This window comes from Dromaius novaehollandiae, chromosome Z (genome assembly GCF_036370855.1).
Source record: "Dromaius novaehollandiae isolate bDroNov1 chromosome Z, bDroNov1.hap1, whole genome shotgun sequence".
Classification (NCBI taxonomy): Eukaryota; Metazoa; Chordata; class Aves; order Casuariiformes; family Dromaiidae; genus Dromaius; species Dromaius novaehollandiae.
The window spans coordinates 60,441,799-60,464,156 of record NC_088132.1 but is presented as its reverse complement, the minus strand read 5'-3'; the positions used below and the strand labels follow the sequence as shown (position 1 = coordinate 60,464,156).

Below are 22,358 nucleotides of genomic sequence, written 5' to 3'. Positions count from 1 at the left end.
GTAGAAAAGCAAACAGGAAAGATTCCAGGTTTTTTTTCTAAAAGTGAACATGTTTAAAGAGCTTTTAAGTGTTTTATAGTTTTTTACTGTGCTGTGTGTGCACATGAGCATATGTGCAGATGTGAAAAATGGAAAGCGGGAACTTAATTTCTGTTTTTCTGTCACTTGAAAACATAAGCCATTACAGAAATCAGTAGTGGCATTTTTAAACTTACCAGCCTCCCTCTGCTTAAATAGGGAGGAGAGTGATATGGTCCTTTTTTATTTGTTTCACAGCGTGGCCCTAGACAGCCGGGCTGGAGGGGTTGGGGCAGCGTGGGGTGGGGGCTGCTCGCGGCAGAGCTCTGGCAGACGCCCACAGCCTCACGGATGACTGAAACCTGTTCAGCTGCTGGCTGCTCATCCCTACGACTGTGCTCCTAAACCTCTTCCTTTTGTGAGCTCTTGTGATAGTGTGGCTGTGGTCAGGTTGGATCACTGCTGTGGCTGAAAAGGGATCTTTTTTAGAAGGGGGCTGAGGAGGGAGCAAAGGATGGATTTTCAGTTTCGTGGGAGGCAGAGCTAATGTGTGCTTGGGCTGGCTCTCTGCTAACCGCTGGGCACCTCATTTGACGCGGCTGCTGGCTGTAGCTCCAGAAGTTACCAGCTCAGACCTGGTAACAACCAAGGTGACAGCTGTTGTGCATGATTGAATCTGGTCCAAGTGTATAGTCTAAGTAGCCCAGATAGTGAATATAGTAGAGAGGAAGTATTAGCATCCCCTCTGTGATGAGGATAGGGATGACATGGTTTTCCCAAGGTAGAGTGAAATTTTGTAGAAGAGTTAGCAGTTACATTTGGACCATTTTTGTCTCAGGCTGTTTTTTTCACTTCTGTATTATCTGCTCTAGAGCTGCTGCTACTTTGATTTACAAGGTTTTAAAAGATGCAGAAAAAGCGTACTTCAGAGGATGCCTCCTTTCCCCCGTCTTAATGCTGCAGTCGACATACCCAGGGATGTTCAACCTGGGCAGGAATGGAAAGGAATCTGCTGCAAGCTTTTTTCTTCAAAATTTATTTCCACCTTTGCTTCTTGGGATCAGTACAAAGTACCTTGACCTTAAGGTTATGCTGCAGGATTCATTTGTTGATCTGTGGCTCTGGAGCAGCAAGGTCATGAGAAGAACAGACGTGGGCGATGCACGGAATCACTTGGCTCCACTTCTGTCCCAAGTTATTTTGTTTTTGTTTAAAATGAGGAAAACCTACCGTCTCATCTTTTGGAATAATCTGTTTAGCATTCATTAACACCTACTATGAAGCACAAGTTCCTCAAGGTGAAATGAATTAATATTTAGCTTTCTCCTCCAAAAAAAGATTCTCTACTCCAAAGTTGTCATTATGTCCTTGCTGCTCTTTTACCTCTTTCTGTGAGCCTTTATTTAACCATACAAAACACATTTTCCTTGGATACTTCCCACAGTTTCTCTTTTTAAAACTTGTGATTTTTACAAGGGAGTGCTGTTTCAGTTGGGACTTGGGGTGTGTGAGTATCCTTGGAAAATGAGAAGCAACTTCTGTGTGTGCATGAAGTTTTCTGGTGAAGAGCTGGGTTTTGAGGAGTGATTAGGTAAAAGTAGCCCCTTTTTCAGCAGGTCTGATCCTCTGTGTATTTAAAATCACTATACCAGCATTGCCTTTTGCAGTATTTTCAAAGCTTTTAACTTTTCTGAGCCCTGTAGAGTCGCAGCAGATGAGAGGATTATGTGTTTCTATTTTTGCTAATGAATCACCATCAGTGTTTTATTGAGTGGTATACAGTTACACCTGTATAAACCTATTAGCAGCTTAATGAGCTTGCATAGGTGTAAGTGTGGGTAAAATTTGAAGACTGCGGGTGCTGCACAGTTGTCATCTGTGGCCCTGGGTCTCCTGGAGAATTTTTACTCTGTTTGCCGCTCCGGAGGACTGCAGCAGCGTGAGTCTCTGGTCTCGTGTTTTGTTGGGCTGGCAGTAAAGAAAGTGCAGCTCTGCTTGCGGCACACTGATGCGGCATCAGAGGGGCCAAGCCTGAGGCTCTACAGTGATGACTTGGACCAGAGCTTTTGGAGTACATGAGAACAGAACTTAATTTGATCTCATAATGATTTGGTTGTGAGTACATTTTTGAATGCTCCCAGGAGAAATCTGAATTCTTGTATATGTCTTTGAAAAAGTTACGTGGAATATGGCAATTTAATTTGTGACTTGTGCTACTTGATGTCGTTTGGAAGATGGATTTTTTTTTCCCCCCAAAATCAAATAAAGCAAGAAGAGCAGCCCTCTCTCCCTTCTCTCCAACGCCAACATTTTACAGCATATTCCAGCTCAGAAGGATAGATAAGAGAATTTTCAGGTTTTACCAGTTTAGAGTTCTTTGTAGTGCTCTAATTTTTCTCTGAATGTGTCAGATGTATCTTAGGAGACCGTGAAAAGTTCTTGTGACAGTTATTTCCTGTGGTAGTTTGAAAACTACATTTTTTTCCTTTGTGGGAGAGAGCTTGTCTGAATCATTTTAAATGCCGTTTTGTTGATCTCCTCTCCCTGAGCTCTCACAAAGATCCTCCCAAAGCAGTTGTGTGCTGGTTTTATTAAATCTTCTGGCCTTTTGGGTTATTTGTATGTACTGTTGAATGTGAAATTTTAAGGTTAGTGGTTTAGATTTTCTGACCATTTTCAGGAAGTGAGAGGGTGTTGGGAATTTGATTCGTTTGCGAATTGCAGTAATTGTGGAGTGGCTCTGTTACACTGCAAGTGCAGTGGGACTGCAGACAATAAAGGGTGGGTTTTGTTTTTTAATTCTAAAATCTTCTAACGTTGCATGGTCATAGAAGTTATCTGAATAAAGATTTTGTGAATAGCTTTACTAATCTTTAAAGCACAATAGAGAATGAAAGTCTTCTAGAAGTATTTTCCATTGAGACATACCTTCATAATTTTAATTGTTACTGTAATTTGATGTGCTGATTAGATTAGTTTTCATATGGTTTTGGAGCCTAACATATTTAAATACTTGCTGGCTAATCTGTGAACAATTTTGCCTTACAGCTATTAAAAACAACTGACCTGGTATACTCTGCTTTTGAAAACAAAACATGGCATTACTTTAGGGGCAAATTTTTGTTTACCTTTGTGTCAAATTCTGGTTTCTCTTAAGTGTTACAAACGATACCATAACAAAGAACTGATCCAAGCTTTTTATCTAATTACTTGTGCCTTGTGTCAAAGATGAAAGAGTGAAGTGAAAGCAAAATGTAGAGAGAGGATTTCTGTAGAAAATAAATGTTTTCAGGTTTTTGATTAAAAAATATGAAAATCTGTAAGATTTACAAATCATAAGTATGTTACATCCAAATCAGAAATTGGAGTAAGTGGGGGAGAGACTGAATGGGATCTGTTGCGAACCCTGTGAAAAGTAGGTGACTGCTCCACATGCAGTTTTCAGAAGTCACTCCAAGCCAGGGAGGTCGTTAGCATTTGAATGACTGAGTTTGTACCAATCCACCTTGTACAGTGTGCAAGGAGCTCCCGGTAACTCTTGCAATACACTTGGAAATGGACAGTCTCTTGTGTCTTCCTTCACTGTCATACCACGAGCTTTCCAGTGCGTGCAAGCGACCTGCTAACAGCCATCATTAGTCACTGAGATGGCTTTACCTGTTGACCTAGAGGCTTTGCTTGTACAATGGTGACATATCTATTAGTGATGATTGTAAATGTCCTGAGGCTCAGTTGTCTCAATCAGCACGCAGTACTTCTGTAGTATGGTTTCATAACTGGCTTCATCTAAGTTAATGGGATAGCATTTAAAACATCCTGAATTTAAGATCCATTTATTCTCCAAAATGAGGCGGCCACTTGTACTCTGTTTTGTTGGCAGTCAGTTCTTGCAGATACGGAGAAAGTGCTGGTTCAGCCTGCTTGTTGTCCATCTCTTTTTTGTAAAAGTTTGGTCTGATAGGTATGTCAACAGTTCGCTTCTTCAAGGGAAGATACTCCCTTAGTTAATTCCACTCCTGTTATCCCAAATTCAGAAATCCTATGATGTTTCTGCAGCACAGTGTCCAATTTCAACTGGTCTGCAGAGGAACAACCTTGCAGCTGAATTCTTGAGATGGGACTGCTCAGCCCTGCTCCTTGCCAACACTGCAGGGCTATGTTGCACCTGCAGCATTTTATTGCACCTTGATAAAAATAGATGCAGAACAGAAACTAACACTGCAAACAACAGCCTTTCCTACTATGTGGAAATGTCAGCACACCACAGCACTGCTAGCTTCCAAAAGGAGCTGCTTAACTGCCCTGAGGCAGTTAAGAGAAGTGCTTTGAGACCTGCAAGGCTTTAAGTGAGGAATGCAGGAGGAGGTGTACAGCAGAAAGTCACTGCTTTCTCTGCAGTGGCTCTTTTTTGGAGGCTTCATTATTTCTGCTGTACAGGGTACAACTTGTTTTCATTTCTGTGCAGGCTGAATTGCTTTGCAATGAATGTTGGTGCTCCCCTAGGGAAAGTATCTTGCTTTGGTGTTAGCTTATTCTTGAATACAATTAAAGTGATTACTTCACAGCTGCAATTTCTAATCAGACTTTAAAAATGAAACAAAGTGGCAAATAGGAATGCAAGAAGTGTAAGACTTTTCCAGCAGAATACGTCAAACAAACAAACAAGCAAAAAAACCCTGCTCCTGCCTGCACCCCGTAAGTTCTCAGTCCCTTTGTATTTCAGAAATCTTAATGCTCCTTTTGCTTGCCAGTTACCATTGCAGAAGAGAACTGAATGTGCAGGTTCCTAGAGGCCATGCGTTATAACCACAGAAATTCAAGAAGCAACCCCTTCCCTGGTGACAGTTTGGCCAGTTTGTCATCTTGATTCATGAGGTGTCAGTGGTTAGGGCAGGGACGGCCAGTGCTCCTGACCCTAAGAGCTATTCAGCAAAAGAGCCACTTGGCTTTAAAGGGGAGAGAGGTTCCTTGGTGTGCTGGTGTGGAGGAGAGCTCATGGTGTGATTCAGGCATGAGCTGATCAGCTCTCTGAGTGATTCCTATTACTCTGCTAGGAGATGAGATGCAGCTGGCCTGTCGTAAATGCGCAGCTTGGTCCTAGAGCCAGTGCCGTGATGTTGGCCAGAGCAGCCTTGAGGATGTGATTCTACCCCTGCTGGGACACCAGTTTTCTTAGAAGGGCTCGTGGGGCTCAGGCCCATTGCTAGGCTAGAGCATAGTGCTAGGAAGCAGGGGGTTGAGAGGCCTGAAGTTTGCAGTGATGCTGACTTCAACGTGTCCTTGTCTCCATCTCCCAGGAACGCTAGTTTAAGTAAGCTTGCGTGTTTGTCAATACATGGTAAGCTTTCCCTGTTAGTGTGTGACAACGCTGACAGTATTGTTGTGATACTGTGTTGTCCTGGGTGTATGTTGTGATGTGTGACTTTGAGCACTATGACTTTCTGGGCTCATACTACAGCAGTCAAGTGCTCGTATCCACAGCGTGTTCAGAGGCAGTGTCTGTTAGGTCTTGAGGCCTTGGGAAGAAATGAGCAAGGCCTGCAGAACTCTTTTCTAGCAGGAAGAAAGCTGCTGTCATAGGGCAAAAGCATGGTTCCTGCTCGCCCTAATTAGCAGGAGTGATGGCTGCTGCTATTTCTGGTCTTCAGGACCTGCTGCTAAGAGCAACTGCTGAGACTGTTGTGGGGCTGGAAAGAGATGGGGACTTGCAGTTACCAGTGCTGGCACTATAAGCACTTCAACATCAAAGTTGATGGGAGTTTAGAGCCTCAGAGCTACATAGCAGAAAGTTACAGTCACAAGGATGCACCTTGGAGAGTTGGGGGAAGGATTGCTCCAAGAGTGGTTCTTAGATGGGAAATGCCATGATGCTTCTTGTCCAGGAAGACAAATTGGCCATTTGATACAGAAGTGTGCAGTGACTACAAACAGGCCTAAAACTTTCATACAATAAAAGACTATTTAAAAAAACATGTTCATGGGCTCCAAAGTACACCAACAACAGTCTAGAAGAGGTTCTTGTCATATTTTAGGAGGCTGTAGTCTCAGGCTACTGTAGTTCTGTTGGCAAGTACTTTGGAAAACATCCAATTGAGTTTGAGAAGGCAATTAATGCTATGTGACCTCCCAGACTGATAAAACCTGGAAATATCTCTAAAAATAGATGCAGTGCTTGAGAGGAAGGGATGACGATGTGTGCTGGTGTTGATAATACATGTCAGCCCAAGCCAGCCTCTTTCAGTATGAGCAATCTGGTATGTTTTTCCTGCGCCCTTCCATAAAGCACTTTCATTGCCAGGTGAACGCTTGGATTCTCAACGCACTGCTGCATGCTGGATTGATGAAGCCTGCTTTTCGTGTGCATATGTCCAAGTGTGCAGGATGGAGAATAAAATATACCTTTGGCTGATGGGTGAATAAAAAAAGATAGCATTGGAAGGTAGTAGCATTTACGACTGAATCAAGTCATGTTATTAACAGTGTTTATGAAGACGTAGTGGAATATGTTGGGATAATTCTCTGACAATATTGAGCCTTGTTTATTCTTTTAAATTTTGCAAGATTGAAGTGATACATTAGTTTTGAAAGTGAACCAACTCCCCTACAAAAATTTCAAAACACAGACATAAATGAATATACTGATGTAAGAGAAACAAACAGATAATTCTATGCATGTAGTCCAGGTTCATTAAAATCCATGGTCAGCGATGTTCAGACGTGGCTGGAGATGGCCAAAGAAGAGGCCATTTGAAAGATGAAGGGTTTTGAAGTTGGGTTTATTTTACTGCTGACATACAAAGAATGTACATTTGCGGTGATAAATGATTCAAGTCCCTTTTGTATCAGGATATAGATATTCCAGGAAACAAACATCCTCTGCAGTTGTATGAATGGAATAATAATTTTATCCGGTATCAGTGAAATTAGGACTATCGGGCAGCGGTTTGAACTGCTGTCGGAATGCTGAGCACTAATTTTCTCGTTTCAGCTATGGCCAATAGAATTTTCCCGGGTGCTGGAGGTATGACAAGCTGGCATGGATCGTGCTGATCCTGCATGCCCTGTTTTACATGGCTTTGACAGGGTGCTGGTGGAGGTGCTGGCTGCAGTTTGTATGTTACAGGAGGTTGATGGGCTCTCTCAGTCCTATAAAGCTGAAAAGAAATACATGCGCTCATCTTTGGAGGTGAGGAAGGTGGAAGTCTGTGACTTGTTGTGGTGTTCTCCCTGATTCTTGTCATTCTCCCTGATGTGCATGGGATAGGCATTTAAGACTGTTTAACTCATCTTAGTCCTGCTCAACTTGTTATCCTACAGCCTTTGCCTGTAGCAAGGAGGGTGGTGTAAAAATAATTTGGTACCTCTGAATTTTTACACTGGTCAGCCTGAAGATCTCCCTGCTGTTGTATGCTCCTTTTCTTTATGCCTTTTTTGAGCATTTCATGCAAATGTTTGTGGAATTACCTTCACTGCACTCCTGAGAAGTAGGAAGGCATTATTATCTTTGCTTTACAGATGCAGAACTGAAGCACAGAGATTAAATAACTAGATAACATTCAGTCTTAGAGCTTGAGGCATCTTAGCAGTAAGATTGCTTTTAGTATTTTGTCCTTCATTTCAAGGGTCTTCTCTCACATTTTGATATACATAAATAACTAAAATCATGTTAACCTCTCTTGTACTTCTAGATGCTTGGTTTCCATTTTATTTCTAAAAAGCTTACCTTCTATGTAGTTAATCCTACTACTTCCAGTAGCCTTTGTTTCAGCAACTGTATCATCTGCGTATGGCATCTGGAGCATTCAGCTACAGCGCTTTCTGAGAGACAGGCTCCTCTATTGTTCAGAAAACAATATAGGCCTAAGAACATGAGGTGTCAAGGTATCTCTTCAGTTGTTTCACCTCAAGGAGTCCAGAAGGTCCAGGTTTTTCTTACTTCAGTGTAATTAGGTTTATTCAGAAATTCAGATTGAAACTGCAGAGTGTGTGCTAGAATAGGATTTTTTTTTTTTTCCTTTTGAGTAGGAGCTCATTAAGGATGATGTGTAAAGAGATTTAAAGATGCCATCAACTTGCAGAGCTGCGTGCTCATTGCCTGAAATACCAAGGATAATGTTAACAGGCAGTCCACATAATATTCTTTAAGCATAATATTTCCCCTTTCAATTTCCGATGTCCCCAAGTTCCGATTTGCCAGCTTGCACTGCATGGGGCGCTCTGTCACCCCGCGCTCTGCTGACAGCACATCAATCACTCGCATCGGCTGGAGCGTGAAACCAGATGAGTGCAGGGAAAAGCTCAGGAAATGCTGCTGTGCTGGTATGTATACCACAGAGCTCTGCATTCGTAGCACCTTATTTTTACTCACTGTGGTATAGGTCAGGATTTGAAAATAATTTATGTATTTAAAATACCTGAAATAAACATAGTACTTGCTAATGTTGGGGGGGAGTATTTTAATGTCCTTGCTCTGAGAGATACTTAACAGATCTGTAGCCATCAGTCTGTGCTGATTTGGCAATTGGTTTAGGACATTCAGTATGCAAGTATATCAGCTGATGCACTTTTCTGTCTCATTGCAGGCAGCACTTATACTGAATAACTGCTTCTAATTTCAATATAATCAAAATCAATCTGTAGAATTTGACAGGCTTGAGTGCTTCTGCTCTGTGGGGAGGGTTACTGTGCTGACCTCCAGCACCCTGCCTCCATGTGAAAGGTGTTTTAAAAATGAGAAAAGTTGCAACTCATGGTGGCAACTTTCCCAAACCTATCAAGGTTGAATGATCTCAAACACAAATTATGCTCGATTTCTTTCTGCAGTTGATTTGGCTTTTGTGCAGAGAATCCCCTAAGTCTGTTTTGAATGGTAGAATATGGCAGTGGGGTGGCCAGTGGCAGAGCTGAATTCAAGAAAATGTCTCTATATAGTGAGCAGTATTCCTCTAGTAGGGGTATGTTGTTTGGGACTCTCTAACGAAAATTAAGTGGTTGCATAAGAAACTGCTGCACTTATTTCAGCTGTCCTTCCCTCCCAAGTGCTGGGTTTTGCATTTTGTTTTCTCTTTAATAGCTTGTTAACATATGGAAAAAAAGCCCAAACCCAAAAAACCTTAGCATTGCTGAACAGTTATTTTATACATATATTTGAAACTCCGTTTATTTTAAACAGTATGTGTTATCTAGTAAAGACAGAAAAGGTCTGATATGAATATTTGCATGTTAAAAAGATACAGAAATATTATATGATATATAGAAGGTTGATACAGTCTGCTAGAATTATTTATTTTTAATCTTTAAGGAACACTTTTTTTAATACAACTTCTGTTTTAAGAATGTGATTTTATTCTATAATTAAGAATTTTTCTCACAAAATATGCCTTAGCTGACTGCAATTATTATGCAGATTATATAATAATAGCTAAGTGCATACTATTTTAGGAGTGATTGTATTCATGTTTTCTTAAGAAATTATTTAGGAAATTTCCTTTAGCCTTAAGTATCATGCCATTGACTGCATAGGCTGTGGCCACTGATTTTTTTTTTAACAGATGTGAGGAAAGATATGGCTGGATGTGTGAATGCAGGAAAAGGTCTCAGTATGTAAAATGGCCTGGGCCAGTGCAGTGAATTAAATCTCTTAAGTGTGTGAATGCCTTGTGTGAAAAGCACAAAAACATGGAAAACTTCATTACAGCTCTTTGCATATCAGTTGGACAACACATCTGTCTTCAGATTTATAGCAGTGATAGTGTAGCCACTAAAATGGCTAATTATTGATTTGAAAAAAAGGCATGACCCTCTTAAGATGCTGGTAAGTCCTGGCAAAAAAGGCACTTGAGGAAAGGCAAAGCAGGATGGGTAATACGATATATTTTTTTTCCTCTGACATTAATGATAATGAAGTCAAGGTCCATGCACCAGGGTACCTGGAAAAATGATGAAATTTTTCACAGACATTTTCTGTTTTGCTAGAGTTGCTTATCACGTAAAGTAGCTCTTCTGAACCATAGTAATGCTTTCTCAATTTGCTAAGATAGATGTAAATTTAGTGATTAAAAATTGGAAATTGCTCTTTCATACTTTCTCGTTAGTGTGCCCGTTTGCTCAACTAGCTCTGATTGAGAAGGTAATCTCTGGGACCACAGCAAATGTATGGAGGCCTAATTATTAACACGGTTTTCTACACAATAGATGCAAAATGTTGGATTAAAAATAGTCTTGCCTGGTTTGCATTTATATGGCTGATGCAGATGGTTGCACAATATATATTTAACTTCCAATTAATATTGTGCATTTTTTTAGAACTTTTTATGGATGGGATCAGATCCAGTGACCATTGATTTTTCTTACATGCATTTATTTTAAATGAGCTGTAATATGCCCCAGCAGTGGGAGGTTAATTTGAATGTTGCAGATTACTTTGTAACTGGTTAGAGTAATAATGTTTGCATGCATTTATAAACGTTTCTAAGTAAACTTAGAAATTTGGCAGAACACCACCTTCCCTTCAGTGGTTTCTGCAACTTATCTTCACACTGTACATCCCACAGTGAAAATCGTGTGTGAATTCAGTAGAAGGTAATAAACATAAAACATCAACCACTAGAGGGAGCAAGATTTCAAATATTGTAATTAAGGGTAATATAAAAATAATTAGTACATAGACCAATAAGATCCCGTAGTCTAACTTCGTATATCAAATAGGGTGTAGAACCTTGTCTACTAATTTTTGTATCCATCCTATAACTCCTGTTTGAAGTGTGAATCTTTTTTTTTAAGGTAGAGAGGTATCTAATCTGTAAGACTTATAGTGATGGGAAATCCACTGTGTGCCAATGGGTAAGGTTAAAATAATTTAAAACTGTGCTTTTTTCGTCTAATTTTTGCCTTTTGAGCTCCTAACTCTAATATGTTTGGAGGAGGGACAAGGATGGAGTTCACTATACTTACAGCCTGCCTCTTCCAGATGGGGATACTTTTACTGAGTGACCAAATTACTCTTTAGGCTTGGATAAGCTAAATAAATTGAGCTTTTCAGGCCTCATACTATAGAATGGCAGGTCTCATTATCATATATATATATATTTTTCTGAACACCTTCTGATTTTTTTCAACAGTCAATGTGAAGTGGGGATGTCACAACTAACTATGCTCTAATCCCCCAGTGCTCAATGTAGTAGTTGTATCGTCTTACTCCCATGAGAGATTTGCCTGCTTGTGGTGGAGCATTTGTTCTTTCAGCTATATCGTCACATTAGGAGCTCACATTCAGCTGCTTCTCTGCGATAGTACCTAGAGTCTCGTCATCCCTGTCTTCTATTCTGTCTGCTGGGCCTATGTTGTTTGGGGTTTTTTTTCTTTTTTCTTCTTTTTTGACATGACTTCATGTCTGGCAATGTTCATATCTGTGTTGTTCAAACAAGGCAGCTTTATCCAATGACAAACTCTCTTGTTCCTGTCATTATTTACCACTTTTATTTTGTCATTTACTAGAAGGGGTATTATATTTTCTTCTAGATCACTGATAGCAGTACTGAATTGTATTAAACCAAGAACATTTCCTTCCAGTGGATCATACTAGGATATGTTTCATCTGTGTTTACTTTTTGAAATCTCTCTATTAGTGAATTTTAATGTTTCCTGTAAGTTTCATAAGTTTTTTACATTGTGCTAATTATCTTACTTAAACATGATGCGGTCATAGGTTAAATGTTTTACAGATGTCTTAATGTGTTGTCAACTCAGCGGTTTATCAACCAGACTTGAAATCTCATTTAAAAATGATGTTTGTTTGGGCAGACTGGCTTATGTGTAAAACTGTGTTTAGTGACGCTAAATACGCTGCCGTACCCGAATTCATTACCAATGGCTATCCTTCTTGTTCTTTCAAAGTAAGGCTATGACATGATGGCTTCATTTTAATACTGCAGAATTTCTGGGTGTTCCAAAACATTTTGAAAATAGCAAGAGCTGAATGAGTAGCTTGGTCAGTTCCTTTACTACAATTTGGAAAATAATTATCTGACTAAAAAAAATCACTTAACCTCTCCCCCTGCCCCCATTTGCAGCCTCCATTGACATCTAACCTCCTTCTAAGTTACTGATAGAATAAGAAGTATTTGTCATTTGAAGATGTGATTACATAATCTCACTTTCTTATCGGTATAGAAAAGAAATTTTAAGGCAACAGTTATTTTTGCCTTTTTCTTTCATAATTTACATATTTACCCTCTTTTATCAGTATCAGGCTTGTGTGATTGTTAGGATTTTGCTTGTCTGTAACATACTTAAGGAGCTCTTTATTATCTGTGCTATTACCAGTAAACTTCCTTCAGTGTATGTCTTGCTATGAATCTGAGCAGTCTTTAATGCTTTTGGGCGATGAGTCCAGAACAATCTTTGTATATGTTTTGAAAAATTATAATGTATATTGATTTAGTTATTAGAGTGAAGGAATCCATTGGAATATTATATGCAAAATCTTAATTTGTATTGGTACTGTATTTTGATTTTAAAGACATACTGACTTCCTAAGTATTTTGTGGTGGTACTTAAAATATGCATACATATCAGTATTGCATATTAAAACATTTCTGGGGAAGAACTTTTATTCCTATTAATCATTGGAAATAAATGTTGACATTTTGAAATCTTTTTGCTTATATATTGAAAGGGAATGTGTCTTAGAGAAAGCATGCCTTTTATAAGTTTGCTTTTGGAAATTTAATTTTCTTCAAAGCAAGGGTGGATTAGTCACTTTTTCTGATCTGAGTGACATTTTTATCTTCTCTAAGTAAATATAAAAGGGAAAACTTAATGATCTTTATCCCTTGTTTTCGTTATGTGCTACCTTATGTAATGCTTTGTGAAAAATAACTCATCAGCCAAGTTGCATAGTAAAGCACCTCATAAGCGATGAAGTTTCCTGAGCTGCTTGTTGTTTTTGGGTTGGCTATGCAACTGAAAATGTAAGGCAGTTAATGATGCTAAGTGTAAGCTTGCAGGTTCTCAACTGTTGTATTTGATTTTAATGTTTTCATCAACTACAAATTTATCTAAAATATTTTTAATTTGATAGGACGTTCATAGTAGCTGAGCATATAATATTTTGCTGCAGGGGAAAATATTTAATTGTCAAGTATGTGTTTATCAGTGTGCTGTAGATCTGTTCCTAGTAACCTAGCCATTATATATTTATGAACATGGTGTCACCTATATTATGCGATTTTTCTGTCCAACTGTACGTTCAACTAGTTCTCTCCCACGCACACCAAAACCAAACCAAAGCAATCCTCCCCAGCCTGCCTGCCAAGCCTTTGCTTGCCAAATTGTTGCAGGGATACGGTGTGCTGCTAGACTGTGGGATGAAGGGGGCTGGGGTTTATCAGGGAGCAGGACACTCCTTGGCAGCAGCTGCCCCATCTCCCTGCCCGGCCACGCGCTCCCTCTGCTCCTTTTGGGCTGGGCTGGGCGCTTGCTTGTCCGTCCACGACCCGGCTCAGCTCACTAAACTGGGAGAGAGGGTGGCACCTTGGAGAGCAGTGTGGCACCAGCTGTGCGAGCTTGTGACCCCTCTCTTCCTTGAGATACTTGCTTTGAAATCAGGCTTTCCTGTGGCATGGAAAAACACAAACTGCAGGCACCCCTTTTGACGCCGTTGTGCATTGACGGACATAATGAAGTTTTCAGCATCGTTTACGTTTTGCGCTCTGAGCGTAAGGGTGAAGTTTCCCTTTCTGAAGCATGCTCATTCATGTAAGGTTGTTGTGGGACTGTGGGACTTTTCACAACTCCTACCTTCATTTACCTGCCTTTCTCAAAGTCTCAGTAGTACCTCAATATGCAAATGTCCACCAAGCATTTCAGAAAAATAATTACTCAAATCTCCCTTCTGGCCTGTATTAAACAGCCTGACTGGTTAGCAGGTTTATGTGCACGTATGTAGCTGTACACAGAAAGCCAAGGTGAAGTTAAGTTTAACCACAGGTCATGCAATTCTGGGAGCTTTTACTTGTGAATAGTCTATGCAGGGTCTGGAAACAGCACTGTAAGGGTTTGACCTTGGCCATCAGACCCCGCAGCTTGAAATGACCTGTGCTCAGTACTAACTGTAGAACGGCATTCAGATGTGATTATTTATGGTACTCTCTGTTGCTATACAAATGGACAGAAAATTTATCTAAAATTTCTTTTCCTTTCTGCATTTGCAAAGATCCAGCTTGCCAGATTGTGAAATGTATATTGCAATAGTTAGGTCTATGTAGTTGCTGTAAGGACAATCATCTGTCCAGCCTGCTGTGTATAACTTCTTTTGCTATCAGAATTTGTCTAAAGGCAAGCAGCAGTCTACCTTTTCAAGTGGGTCTTTGCCCACAGAATGATAAACTAGTCCTGCTTCATTTTTGAAAATTTTTAGGATAGGTTTTGGGATTGGATGCCTCAGATCATTGTTGTTAAAGTGATTGAGGATTTCTTTGCAAAAGTCTCTGTTGAATTACAGCCTAGCCTTGCAGGAGAAAAGATTGTTAATATTTGGCCTTAATATGAAATGAATTTTGAGCTCCATGTTATATCATCAGCACCACATGCAGTGCATTTGGCAGAATGTGACTGAGCTGTGGAAACTGAACTGCTTTTGTTACTCGGAGAGGGAAGATGGTCCTTCAGCTGCCTCTTGGGAAAGGTGAGGATGGGAGGGAGTTTGCTGGGAGATGGAGACACTGAAGCTTTTTCTTCATGACAGGTGGAAGACTTTGTTGTTACTCTTTACACAGTGCTGTTCACAGCATCAAACATGTACAGTTGCCTAGTCATCACTGTATACAGTTCTTTCTGCAAACATGCAAATTACAAGCAGAAGGTTGTGTATAGAGCAGAGAAGAGGAGGCAGTGGAGTGTGTGGAGGAGGAAATGTTTCTCAGCATTTATGCAGAGCATTGGGAATTCTCTTCCCAAGCAGTAGGAGCTTTAAGAATGAAAGGTTCCCAAGCATGCCTGCCTTCATGTGAACTTTAAAACCTTCGCACTATGTTACTGGCTATCATAGGTGTATATACCGCTCTGTTAACACACAGTAGTATAGAAAGAGCAGGCATATAGACAGGGCGAGGAGGGCACTCCTGCCCAGCCCTTGCAGAGGGGGCGCGAGTGGAGGTTGGCCGAAGTACTGCCTGCTGCAGCTATTTCAGTTGCTCATACAATACAGTTTGAACGAGAAAATCTGACCTGTGAACTAGATGGTGGCTGTTTTCCCTCCTTCACATCAGTGATCTTTGTCTAAAATTAAGATACCTTTAGAGAAGTGTTAGACAATTCTTTTCTGTTTGATCTGGGTCAGACTGAGCTTGGCCGTGGTGGCATGTCAGTAAGTCATGTCTGCTGGTGGTTTGTACTAGTGCCTCTGATTGATAGCTGCCGTATGAACACTGTATTAAATGCCTATCTAAACCCATCTCAAGCATTTTCTTTCTTACTCTATCTTCCTACTGTTTATCTTCCATTTTGTTGTGTGAAGGTTTTTTTTTTTCTTCATTGTATTTCTCTGTGTTCTCTGAATAGGATAAAATTTGTATGTGTGACTTACAAAACCAGAACCCAGGATAGTGTTTCTCTGCAACCTAGAAATAAACATGTTTTGGTCTGTTAGAGGACATTTTAGCGCCTTCTTTGCAATGAGCGGTTCTGGAGGCTTTTCAACATGTAGGCTAGCGTTTAGATGCTGTTATGTGCCTCGCTGCTCTCCTCAGAGCTGCCTTGTGCTCCAGCGCATCACGAGAGCGAGCCCTTCTGGCTCATCTTGGTGCTATTCTGTCATCCCAGTGATAGAGAGACTGGTCTGTATTTACATCAGTTTTTTTTCTTCGTTTCCCACGTTTTTAGTACCACTGTTCCAGATGACTCTTTCATGATTTAACCACAGTGTTAGCTAGTTTCTCTCAGAGCAAGCAGTGTGTCCGGCTATCATGGTAGTTAGTGTTTTTTCTAAGCCACAGCTCCTCAGGTGTTAAGATAATGCAGGAATCTTGCTTTTATTAAGATGAGTAAACACTTGGCACAAAACTTGCCAGGTTCTCTCCATAACGGTAAATGTGACCCAAGTCCCTTATACGTGACCCTTAGGCAAACTAAAAGGCCAATAGAAATCTCAAGTATGTTAAAACAAACCTCATTGTTTTTGAAGCCACAGCAAGTGTTTCTCTATACGTGACTGCTGCTGGTTTTGAACACTAGAATTTGGCATTACTGAATGACACTGCAGTATAGTAGTAAATTTTAGAAGCTCCGTATGTATTTGTATACTGCAGAGATGTGGGGGAAAATGCTTGTCTAGATAGAGCTCTAGAGGGAGAAAGGAGTGAAGCCTGAAGGTGATGCTGGAATTAGGGGTGAAAAGACTGAGGACAGGAGCCAGAACACATGGAGCTAAAACAAGAAGAAAAGTGAAGGTGGAAGGATGGAGAAAAATCAGTAAAGCAAAACAGGTATGCTGGCAGGTAGCTCGGGTATGGGAATGGTGAAGAGAGAAGGAAGCTGGAGGAAGAATAGGAGGAAATGACTCAAAGTACCTGATGGTTAGGTTGCCATTTTGAGTGGAAAAGGTCCTCGGGGTCTTTCTGTACCCTTCTTTTGCCAGCCCATGGTTTAGGGTAGCTTTTTCAAAGCGCAGGAGCTGGTAATGGAGGCCCGTGTCCCAGCCTGCTGTCGAGACTGGTCTTCTGAGTGTCGGGTAGCCGTGTGGAAAATAGTAATTAAGTACCTGCACCGTCAGTTCTGCGAGGATAGGCGTGAACTCAGCAATCGCATCTGTGTGCGGTACATTACATAGAATGCTTATGGCTTTTATTTTCCATGTCCAGTGCAATGGGTCAGCTGAGTTTAACTAGCGCTCCTGAGTGCGAGGAGCAGGGTGCCCTGGGCCTCCCCAGTTCCTCACTTGTGTGCGCGTTGCTGCGGCGTGGCGAGGGCCGTCGCTGCCGGGAGCCGCCGTGCCGGGCGTAGCTCCGCAAGGAGCAGCGGCTGCGGGCGGGAGGGGAGCGGGCGCCCGCCGCCCCCCCGCGCCGCCGCCAATGGTCTCGGCCGGGCGGGGCGGGGCGGGGCGGGGCGGGGCGGCGCGGCGCAGCGCCCAGCGCCGGCGGAGCAGCCGCACGGGAAAGTTGGTGCCGGTGCGAGTTGCTGTTGCCTCCTCTCCTCCCCTTCCCGCCGTGGCGGCTCTTTCTCGCGCACTCTCTCCCTCCCTCTCCCCAGGGAGCGATAAGATAATCGCGGGCTCTTTCCTCCTCCTTTTCCTGTAATGGCATTGAGTTTTTAGGGATTTGAACGCAGAGAAATGGATATGTCTGACCCGAACTTCTGGACGGTGCTTTCCAACTTCACCCTGCCGCACTTGCGGAGCGGGAGCCGCCTGCGCCGCACGCAGAGGTAAGGCCGGCTGCCCGCGGCGGCGCTGCCGCCCGCCCGCCCGCCCGCGCCCAGGTGCCTGTGTCCCGTCCAGCCCGGCCGACTTCCTGGTTGCCTGGGCGGGCGGGCAGAGCCCGCGGTCCCCTGGCAGCGGCCGGGACCTCCGCTCCTCGGCTGTCCCTCGCCTTAAACACGGAGCCGTGAGAGCCTGTGCTTGAGGATCCCGTGGAGTTTTTTCTCTTTGGGTGTTTTTACAGCCGAATACTGTGCATTACTTTACTTTTCCTTCATTTATAATGTGTTGTTTTTTTGTCGTCTTTCTTTCTCTTTAAAGACTCTTGCTCTCAAATACTTGACCTTTTATCTGGAGCAGATATACTTTATATGGCAATTCAGGATAGCCTATTTCATTCTGTGTCCTTAAAGAGACCGATCCGTGTAACTTTGTGTTTTTTTAGACAGGCTAGTTGACATTTATTAATACAGGAATGGCCTTTTCATTTTTGTAGCATTTCCATTCTTGACAGAAGGGAAAAAAGGTCTGGAAGTAGCAAATGCTAAGTAAAAGCTAGGGATTGTGCCATTAATGGACGAAAGACAAGCTCTGACACTTTGGTCATTTTTTTGTGCTATGACATCCCTGCCATGCCTCTGTCACAAGTAACAAAAGTTTATAGATATTTGTAACGCTCTTCACCACTCCTCCATTTACCTTTGAGACGTACGAAGTGCATTGTTAAAATATGATACGCTTCTGTCTGTGAAACTACCATGAACGTTGGTTTATGTGTTATCTTTGGAGAATGATTCTTCAGTGCTGTACTGGACCTGTTGCTCTGGCCCCTACTCATGTGTTGATGTGGATGGTGCATCCCAGAGTGATGAAACTGCCAGAAGAAATGAAGGCAATACAAAAAATGCAGATTCTTCTAGTTCTGCAGAAACTGGCTTTAGTTAACTAAAAGGTACCAGTTGGACCTGCACGTTCTGGGCCAGACCTGCACGTTCTGGGCCGTATCTCATCTGGACTGCCTTCAAAGGCTCAGTCTGTCACAGACCTCACTGTTATATGAGAAAACTAGAAGGATAGCCAGATACAGGCCACAGGATTGCTCTTCTTTCTCGAAGAGTGCTGGATCTAGTGGTAACCACTGATACTTTGCATTGCTTTCCAGGCACTTTAAAAAGTATGAGTAGATTTAAAGGCAGTCTAGTTCCTGTGATCTGAATCTGCTGGCTGTGTTTAATTGAATGACTTGGGTCCACTGACTCCCGAGAATGCGTGGTGTGGTTTTTTTTGAAGTGGTGGTGGTGGTTTTGGTTTCTTAATAGTGGCACTGTCTGTGAACTACTGTCCAACTAATGACAAGCCGTGATTCTTCATGAAGCTTATAAAGAGATATTTGTTGGTCATTCTGGTTGTAGCCATAGTTGGCTTTGGGTCTCCTTGCCAATGCAAGAGCATTATTTTAATGCTTCGGTTATGCATTAACCTCTTTCCTTTGTTTATCTTATCAGTTCCATTACTTTTAACTGTACGACCAGGATTCTCGAGGTCTGTTAGGCCATGTGCTTTCCATGAACCCCTTCCTGATTTTTGGGATCGTGAGAATTGTCAGCTATATTCACTGAGAATTCTGTTTCTCTGTACAGATTTACTTGACATAGGAATTTATTTCTATCTGCTGAGGTACTAAGAAGCAAAGAACTAAAGATGGTCTGTTCTCTTTGGGGTTACAGTGTTCAGCCTAGCTGTTCAGTTATAAAATGGACATAAAACTTCCTTAGTTTATGGTCTTCTCTGCTGACTAAAGTCTTTCATTAAGATCTTTTTACTCCTGTTTTCTAACAGCAGACTTACTAGTTGAGTTTCAATTGTGGCAGCTCTCGCTGGCAGTTATACCTGAACAAGAAATATTCCAGCCTGCCTTTCAAGTCATAGAGTGGGTTTTCAGGACTGGCAGGTAGAAAAATTCTCTCCAGTTATGAATTGGAGATGTTTGCTATTCAAATCACTGTCCTTATAAATTACATGGATTGCACCGTGTCCTTTTACGGAGAAGATACCACCTGTTAAGTTCTTTTTCTATTGCTGTAGCTGTGTGGGCCCTAATTTCAGGTCCCTGCCTGAAATGGCATCTAGTCTTCAGTAAAGGAGGAGAGAGAGAATGCGCAGCTCTGTGTATGTGTATACACAGATTTGTTTAGGTAGACATGTAGATTTATACAGGTAAGTGTGTACACACACTCACTTTTTTTCATATGGAAGGGTCACTAAATGTTCTCTGCTGCATTCTAAGCTATATAGTTCTGTTCTCTCTTCTATTTCTTACTGTCTCTGTATATCTTTTACAAAACCAACAAGCCAATGATTTTTTTCTCCCACCTCTTTATGGTAGTTACACGGAAACAGAGTTTTTACAATTGTCCTTCCTTTGCGTCAGAAATTTTTTTTTTCATAAAGCATGCATAAATGCTTGCCTAATTGCTTCTCAGTCAAAGTATGCTCTTGGTTGATTTGTGTTGAAATTTCGTGTTATTTGTATACAGTCATCGAAGTGGCATTGAAGACACTTTCCTGTTACGGGATTAAAATATTCAGCAATCATCAAGTAATCACTTGATATGTTCCGACAATTCCAAATTATTTCAGAAACATTAAAAACAAAGGAAAAGTGTAACTTTCACTGGAAACTTTTTCAAAAACAGAGTTGTCAAAATTTGTTGTAGTCTTACTAGATTTGGAACAACATGTTCCCTGGAAAATATTGAGCAGGCCTTTTGAACTTTCATGAGTTGGCAGTTTGAGTAGACTTAGTGATTTTTAAGTAATAGCTTAAACTCTTGGTATTGGTCTTTACGTAGATGATATTTTCTTTGTCAGGATGGTATTACTATCATGATCCTGTTGGTGACGTAAGAAGACTGAGCATGTTTATTAACATAAAAGCAGTCACAGAAATGAAATATAATTGTGTTGATATCAGCTGAATCTGCCAGTGTTCCTGCTTCATTTATTTGATTTTTATTACATAGCAGTAAATGTCAGTTAAAATTTACTAAGCAATTGCTTTTTACTGTATTTGTGTCATTGTTTAATGCATGTTTTGTAGTACCATGAGCAGAAGAGCTTCACCTCTGTTCCTTACTTCTACCCACTGCATTCACCTTAACCCCTACATGCAGAGAGAGAAAGAGAGGGAGATGCAAATATTTATTATCCTAATAGATGTTGGACAAGTTCAGAGAGAAGACAATTATCTTAAAATTGAGGGGAATGAGAGATACACCTCTACAGGCTGTCTGTGCTTACGTAGCACATTGTCAGTGAATGTTTTGTTAAAACTTAATCTGATAGACTAATGATCCCACTGCTTTCTGTGCTAGCTGGGAAAGTGTTAACGTATCTTGGTAACTGTATTTCCTTTCAGTCACTGTAGGAGTTGTGTTGGGGGATAGTCTTACAGTCTCACTGTGAAAATGAATGCTCTGTTTTTATTCTAGTTGGTTTACTTGACCAATCTTTTTGTTAAAGCAATTAATGTATTTTTAGTTCTGCTGACAAGCTCAGTGTTGGCAATGTTGAGTTTCCCCCGATGAGCTATTGTTGTTTCTTTCCTTCAGACGGACAGGTAAGGATTTGTTTGGTCACGTCTGTTTTTTTTCACTTGGTTTTATCCTGATAGATTACTATTTTCAAGCAATTAAGTCAAATAAGTCAAAATCTTAGGATTTGACCTAAGAATCTTACTGTAGAACACTTGGGGAAGGCAAAAATGAAAGCAAGATAAAAGGAAGCTTGTAAAGCGTGCTGGGCCACGCTGCAAGAAGTGCTTTTTGTTTGTTTTAGCACTGTGGTTAATATTGCTGATGCACAGTAGGAGACAGTCCTTGTCCTTCTTCAAATCAATCAAAGGGGCAGTAGTCCTGACTTGTCTTCATTAGCTCTGGTTGTTGGGATATGTCACATGATGTGGGCACATTGCAGAGAGATTCAGCCTTGCCACTCGCATCCATTTGAATGTGGCTTTCATCTGCTACTGGTGTTCTGTAGAGCCATTAAGTTCTTACTATACTAGATGTTGACTGATCCTTCTCAAATGTAATTTTTAAGCATGCTCACTTAATTGCTGCTTCTGCTGCACCTTCAGTCAGAGAACTTGAGACTTCTGGTAGCAATAAGCTGTGTACCTCATCTTACAGTCGTACGTACTGTTTGATGGACTCGCCTCTGGTAATTCTTTATCAAAGCTGGAAGTGATACCCAGATAAGTGGATTCCAGGCTAGGCTCCCAGTGAATGTTATACATTTCAGTATATATGACTTAGAAAGTAGAAAACTTTCATGGATATGATTCAGTTAATTATTGGGCATGAAACCATTTGATATTTTGAGCCAGTGTGTTCGGAATATGAAGTTACTGCTAACTGGTTTAGATTTAACATTTTTAATGAAGCGTATTAAATGTGTCGCACTGCATTAATAATGATGTAAAACTATTTAACAGATTGCACACAGTTTCCCTTTTTTATATTCTTAGAGTACCTTTAGGCTCTGGACATGGATCAGGATGTCCCCATGTTAGATGTTACAAAAAATTGTAGTAGGAGGTAGATTCATTGAAAGGAACAAAGTAAGATGAAGGCACCAGGACAGATATATCTATGCCTTGCTGTATTTCCCACAGTATTAAAAAAACAAAAAACAAACAAAAAAAAAACAAAACAAAAAAACCCAGTAGGTAGTGTTACCCTTTCTACAGCTGCCTTCAACAGTATGCCACATTAAGTGGCAGCTCTTGGATTTTTTCTTTGGAACCTTTTAGGGGATTTTGCCCCTGAACCTTCCCAAATTCACTGCCTGCAGTAGTTCTAGCATTATACAGCCCCACAAGTGTGTGTATGTGTGTAGTATTAGTACATGAAATTGTACCTAGGAA

General features: G+C 41.1%; 1 protein-coding gene across 4 annotated transcripts in view; it reads left to right on the top strand.

The window, feature by feature from the left end:
• LOC112987026 (microtubule-associated serine/threonine-protein kinase 4) overlaps positions 1-22,358 on the top strand; it is a 290,231-nt gene that overhangs the window by 167,935 nt on the left and 99,938 nt on the right. The window contains exon 1 of one of the 4 annotated variants that reach the window (XM_026106672.2): positions 17,132-17,439. The exons of the other annotated variants lie outside the window; for them this stretch is intronic. Coding sequence (XP_025962457.2) covers positions 17,348-17,439 — 92 coding nt within the window. The 5' untranslated portion in view covers positions 17,132-17,347. Of the gene's footprint in view, positions 1-17,131; positions 17,440-22,358 lie in introns of those variants that run through there. 4 annotated transcript variants of the gene reach the window in all.